The 6,679-nt window shown below is 51.4% G+C and overlaps 1 protein-coding gene and 1 long non-coding RNA gene across 2 annotated transcripts; both read left to right on the top strand.

The window, feature by feature from the left end:
- The first annotated feature begins 1,154 nt into the window (after nucleotides 1-1,154).
- LOC122434936 lies at nucleotides 1,155-3,254 on the top strand. The gene is made up of 3 exons (XR_006267504.1): nucleotides 1,155-1,376; nucleotides 2,057-2,139; nucleotides 3,013-3,254. It is a non-coding gene; the product is annotated as an uncharacterized LOC122434936 (long non-coding RNA).
- Nucleotides 3,255-3,316: 62 nt separating this feature from the next.
- LOC122434817 (60S acidic ribosomal protein P1-like) lies at nucleotides 3,317-5,285 on the top strand. The gene has a single exon (XM_043458539.1). The coding sequence runs from the start codon at nucleotides 4,818-4,820 to the stop codon at nucleotides 5,157-5,159; it is 342 nt and encodes a 113-aa protein (XP_043314474.1). The 5' UTR covers nucleotides 3,317-4,817; the 3' UTR covers nucleotides 5,160-5,285.
- The last annotated feature ends 1,394 nt before the right edge of the window (nucleotides 5,286-6,679 follow it).

Below are 6,679 nucleotides of genomic sequence, written 5' to 3' on the forward strand. Positions count from 1 at the left end.
AGGTAAAGCCATTGTGAACACAGATAAGCCAGGATGTGTGACCATGCACCACACTAGCTTGTATTTAGATGTATAATGCCTGATTTGGGGATATCCACAACAAATCCTGTGCAGCAGTGCACTGTTGAAGCCTAAATGGAGTTCCAAATACAATCCATGATAAAAAAACTCCATTCCAAAAGACTTTCAGGCCCCCGCAGGTGTTGGGCAAGAACAGAAGAGCTGATCTTAGGAATAGGGGCTGGGAGGAGATGATCATGTAGGGATGAGAGTGGCCCAGCTATACCTCCAGGGTGCAGAGTAGCCGAGGTGATAGGGTACAGGAGTGCTGTCAACTGGTCTAGGCACTTAAGTGTCTGAATGTCCCTTGATTGTTCTGGAGTCACAGACTCTGGTGACCCTGCCGCATGATTCTAATCTGCAGGTTGCCTACTCGTGTATGTAAAGGTGAACTAAGGCACCCGTTTTGGCCTGTTTCTTTTGTCAAAGGGGATGACAGTGCTGAGGACAGCTTCTCCCATAGGGCTGTGGCCAGGATTTTAGAAATGCCATATAAATGTCCCCACTGAGGGCTACCCTAGCTTGTGGCGCGTTCGTACTCCCCAAAAGTGGCCTCTGGACTCCGTACGCACGCACACCACAGCCACTTTCCAGCCTCACTGGGATCGCCCAGGGCTCGACAGGGAATCGGCCCCGCCTTCTCCCTCTCTGGCCAACCCTCTCCTCCACAGCCTTGGCAGCTCGAACCCCCCACCTCCGACCCGCCTGTACCTACCCACCATTTGGCCACTGCCTGACGAAGGCCTGCACCCCACCCGCCCCGCCGGCTCTCCGCACACCTTGTGCCCGCCTGCCCGGGGCCGGCCAATCCGCGCGGCCCGGGCCACGTCATTGGGTTTTGTCCGGTCACTCACTGAGCCTTAGCCAATCAGCGTCACCTGCACCGCCCCAGGGGGTGGGGCCGCCCTGAAAGGGGAGACTCTGACGGTGTGAGGCTGCAGCCTCAGCCCCCAAAGCAGAGAGAGGCCCGCGGCGGCCTGGATCCCCAGACACAAGCCGAATAAGGGCAGTGCTCCCAACCTAGGGCTGACGGCCAGCAGAGAGCAAGAAATATGGCCCAAGAGAAGAGAAAGCTGAGGTGGTTGAGGTAGGGGTGGACGGATGGGCCGGGGGTGTGGTGGCGGATATGCGTGAAGGTGCACAAAATGCTGGTGGCAAAGGTGTGCAGCACAAGCCCTCCGGGACATAAAAGGACAGAGAAAGTGATGCCACGTGGAGAGCTGGGGTCTGGGAGTGGAGTCCTCCAGTCGGAGCATGCCCACCTACAGATATGCCTCCCCAAGGACAGCTTTACCAGCCACCAGAGAGGAAGACAGGTACATTCTACCTACTCTGGTGCAATACCTTGCTGGGCCATGGATGAGAAACGGGGTGCCTGACACTCAGTAATCCTGAAATGATCTCTACAGGGTTCCCTGCTTACTGAGAAGAACAAACAGAAAACTTGCAGTCCACTCAGGCAGGAAGGGAGGAGTGTAGGGGAGAGGGGCAGAGATGAAAGATGCCCCCACCCACACTGTATCCCTGTGCGCTGGATCATGCAGTAATTGGACCCCACTTAGGGGTCTAAAGGGCTTTCCTTGTGGCTCAGCTGGTAAAGAATCCACCTGCAATGCGGGAGACCTGGGTTCCATCCCTGGGCTGGGAAGATCCAGTGGCAACAGGAGGTGGTGGCAGAGGGTCTGGAGGACAGTCAGTGTCCCCTTGCAAGGCATCAGCACCAGGTGAGGTAATGACACAGTCCTCAAAGGACAGAACGCCAGCCTTCCAGACACAGCTGGGCAAACTACTTCCATCCGCAAGGGAGGCTCTGGGGGACTGGGGGCTTGCCGATTGTCAGCTTCCACTGAGGGCAACCAGATATCCCGAGTCTCGGTTTCAAGGCCCTACTCGTCCACACAGTGCCCTGCCTTTTAGGAAATGCAGAGAGGCTGGGAATTCAAGCGACCTGGGGATTCTGCAACTGACACAGTGGAATGCTGTGTTTGATTTCCAGCCCCGTCAACTCTACAGGCACAGGGGAATTTGCAGGATGCCATGGAAGAGCTGTGGCTGTCATCCTGTGACTTGAGCTGAGAGGTAAGGCAGGTGTCCTTGTCAGTTTCCTCCCAGGGACACTGCAGTGACTGCACAGCCCAGGCTTGGTCCCTGGCATTCCGTCCATGACAGTTCAGGGTAGCAGCTGCTCTGGCTCCTCGGGCACTTGCTGCCCTTGGCCCTTCACCCCATTCGAGTGCAGGGAGCAGAATGGTGAGACCCCCGCAGGTCATGGGTGCCTTGAGCCCAGGTGGTCACTCAGGGATGGCTCGGAGAGCTGAAGGCACGCAGCGAGTACAGGAAGCAGCTGTCACCCCAGACCCAGGGCAAGAAGGGAAGGGGTTGATGTCATCAGAAGCCCGGAGGCCAGGATGAGGGGCCACGAAGACCGGCCCATCTCTCCTCCATGTCACTGCCTTGTCATCTTCTGAGTCATCTATCTGTGGTTTGATTCATCAGCTCAGATTTTTATTTCAAAGACTGATTTTGTGTCTAACATCTAAAGTTCTTTTTTCATTTTAAAATCTGCCTAGACTTTTAAAATTCGTCTTACCTTTTTGATTCCTTCTTGTGTATCTACTTTTTTAAGTTTATTTTTAATTGGAGGATAATTGCTTTACAATACTGCATTGGTTTCTGTCATACATCAACATGGATCAGCCATAGGTATACATATGTCCTCCTCCCTCTTGAACCTCCCTCCCACCATGTATGTCTCTTTTGGTGTCTCGGAACCTAGTGAAGATTTCGGGAGTTGCACTAGGCTTCATTCACAGGAATGCAGACAACTGGTAAATATCCATGAGAACTGCTCTCTGATCTCATGAGAATTCAAAGGTACTGTCTATTTCAAAGTCCCCCCTGATTAGGCACAAGAGTACAGGTGTTTCTCTTTCTCACCTCCTTCCTTTATAGACTGGTCCAAGGCCCAGGGATATTCACTGGGACTCACCTCCGATGCCTTCAGGACAAGCTGATGTGCGATACGATGCCCCAGGAACCTCCTTGGGAGCCAAATGGAGAGCATAGCATGGAAAAGGGCTTCCCTGAGAGCTCAGTTGGTAAAGAATCTGCCTGCAATGCAGGAGACCTCGGTTTGATTCCTGGGTCAGGAAGATCTGCTGGAAAAGGGATAGGCTACCGACTCCAGTATTCTTGGGCTTCCCTGGTGGCTCAGCTGGTAAAGAATCCGCCTGCAATGTGGGAGACCTGGGTTCGATCCCTGGGTTGGGAAGATCCCCGAGAGAAGGGAAGAGCTACCCACTCCAGTATTCTGGCCTGGAGAATTCCATGAACTGTACAGTCCATGGGGTCGCAAAGAGTCGGACACAACTGAGAGACTTCACGTCACTTCACAGCCTGCAAAAGGAGGTCAGGCTTAGAGGCCAGTGTCCTTAACCACCCCTCCCTCCTGCTAGCTAGAGATTCAGAACAAACTGCTCAAGCCTTCTATGTCCTCATTTGCTCATCTGGAGAAGGGATTAACATGCTACTGACTTCCTACGGCCACCGCGAGGCTGGGATTGGTGAGTCCAGGCCTGTAGCAGACACTCCCAGCCCTTACTGAAAATTATATCATCTGGCTTCTGACAGTGATGCCCTGGGGATGTAACAGGGCCACTCCTCTCTTTGAGGGACCTGCCAGTGTTTCATGAGGATAGGTGGTGTCTTCAATATGAGTTTGCAGACCAGTCTTTAGCTGGCCCTCTGGGAGTCTTGAGTCGGAAGCCAGAGGTGAGGCATCCCTTCTGGGAGCATGCGCTCTGCCAGGAGCCTGGCAGTACAACCACAGTGCCAGGGTTAGGGGGGGATCCTCCCTCAGCCAGTGGTTTGCTGAAGCCCCACTGTCTGTGGCAGAGGGATGGAAGCCCCTGCTTACAGATGATGTGGACCAGTCTTCTGCTCACTCAGACCCATGCTGGGATGGACCCAGTTCTTTTACAGCCTTGTCCTTCCTTCTCACCGTTGCAGGTGACTGTTCAAGAACACTGGTTTTAGGTGGATTCTTGGTTCTTATTTGTGCTTTCCCCATGGATCTCGCTTGCTCACCTGCAGGCCACCTATGCATTTAAATAATATAATACTCTCTTCTCAGTACACGTTTCCTCATCTTTTCCACAACTGAGCTGGCATCCCAGGAGGGCAGGGGCTGGGTGTCTGAGAGGCACTGGCCCCAGTCCCGGCCTACCTAGCCTGGGATCATATGACCCCCCCACCACACACACAGTAGTGGGGCCTGCAGGACAGCAAGAATCAGCCAGCCTGGGTCCACGAAGCATTGGGTGTGGGAACTTGGAAAGTCTGCCCTGTGTCACATGACTCTCCTCACTTGAGGCAGGACAACTTTGTGCCCAAGATACACAACCCAGAAATCATCAATCCAGAGTTTAATAATTTGGTCGCATAAAACTGTGTAACTACTTGACAGCCAAAACCGGCCAGCCTAGTCTTTTGAGACAAGAGACGGGAATTCCACAGTGGTCCAGTGGTTAAGACTCCATGCTTCCACTCCAGGGGACGGGCTCGGTTCAATTCTTGGTCTGGAAATTAAGATCTGGCATGCCATGCTGTGCAGCCAAAAAAGGAGAGAGATCCCTTTCTTCCACAGCCACTAAGGTGCTCAGTCCTTCTGAGAATCCAAGGCCATTTTGGGGTGAGGCCCTCACTTCATCTGGAGACTGGCACCGAGCCAGCAGCCCCACTGAGCACTCGCCCGCACCATGGCCTCTGTCTCGGAGCTTCCTTGCACCTACTCGGCCCTCATTCTGCCCAGTGAGGTGATGGTCACAGAGGATAAGATCAGTGCCCTCGTTAAAGCAGCTGGTGTAAATGTTGACAGTTTCTGGCCAGGCTTGTTTGTAAAGGCCTTGGCCAGTGTCAGCATCAGCAGCTTCACCTGCCATGTGGGGGCTGGTGGACCTGTCCCGACAGCTGGAGCTGCACCACCAGAAGGTCCTGCCCCCTCCACCACTGCTGCCCAATCTGAGGAGAAGAAAGTAGAAACAAAGAAAAAAGAATCTGAAGACCCTGATGATGACATGAGCTTTGCTCTTTTTGACTAAACCTCTGTAGTAACTTCCCTGGTGGCTCAGATGGTAAAGCATCTGCCTACAATGTGAGAGACCTGGGCTCGATCCATGGGTTGGGAAGATCCCCTTGAGAAGGAAATGGCAACCCTCTCCAGTACTCTTGCCTGGAAAATCCCATGGATGAAGGATCCTGGTAGGCCACAGTCCATGGAGTCGCAAAAAATGAGACATGACTGAGCAACTTCACTCACTTTAGTAACACATTCAATAAAAAGCTGAGCTCTTTAGACAGAGAGAGACTGAGAGAAAATCTCTGCAACATGTGGAACACAGGGCTAACTAAGCCCTGCTATATGCCTATCAGGGTCTTTTGGGGGAGCCAAATGCTTAGTATCAATGAACATGGTAAATGCCCATAGGTTTTGACCTGGTAGTTCCACTTAAAGGTAATATCCTGAGGGAGATTTACACATTTTCAGAGATGCTAACAAACAAAGAAGAAGAACAGAAAAGGTAACACTACATCAGTTGGGGATTTGTTATGTAAACTATAGCACATGTGTTCTGTTCAATACCTTGTGACCAGAGATGACATGAGCTAGACTTTTGTGCACTGACAAGGAAGACTTTTGCAAATATATTATTGCTAGTTAAAATCACACTGAATGTACAGGGTGTGTGTTTTTTTTAACCTGAGTGAAGAACTATGTAGGTGATCCCACAGAAGAATATAGTTAGAGGTGAGAAACAGAATTGTTAACAGTATTGCCTAAAACAATGTTTTGTAAAAATCTTCAGTTATGTGCTTTAAAAATATCTGGGGTGCTAAGGAAAAATGGTCCAGCCACAGTGGAATGCAAATTGGCAGTTTCTTCTAAGGCTAATCGTCCACTTCCTTAGGACACAGCACTTGCACTGCTAAACATTCATGCCAAAGAAACGGAGAATTCTGACCACAGGAAAGCCTGGATACAAATGTTCAAAGCAGTTTTTTTCTAGAAATCTAAAAGTGGAAACGGGCAACATGTCCTTCAGTGAGTGAAGGCTTGAACAACTTTGGCTGATCCACACCAAGGAAGAAGCCTAGCAATACAAAGGGAGAACTGACTGCTGATACCAACTAACTATTGATTGAAATGGATGGATCTCAAGGGCAGTGTGTGATTAAAAAAAGGACACCCCGTTATCAAACTGCATGGTTTCATTAACGTACTGACGTGTGTGTGTGTGTGTGTGTGTGTGTGTGTGTGTGTGGCAAGGTATGCAGCATCATCCAGGAATCGAACCCAGGCCATTGGCAGTGGGAGTGTGGTGTCCTAACCACTGGCGCGTGCGCGCACACACGCACACACAGAACGCTGAGCAGCTTTCCGATGGTACCAATGCCATTTCCTAGTGTGAGGTCCGTCTGGATATGCAACATGCTGATGCTGGGGCAACAACGGGAGGGGTATTTCCCTGTAACTTCCCGTGAATTTAACTCCTTCAGAATACAAGCTCACACCAAAGCACATAGCAAGGCTTGGCGTGTACACTCGCATGACTCTGCATGG

The sequence above is a fragment of the Cervus canadensis genome, chromosome X, assembly GCF_019320065.1.
Source record: "Cervus canadensis isolate Bull #8, Minnesota chromosome X, ASM1932006v1, whole genome shotgun sequence".
Lineage (NCBI taxonomy): Eukaryota > Metazoa > Chordata > Mammalia > Artiodactyla > Cervidae > Cervus > Cervus canadensis.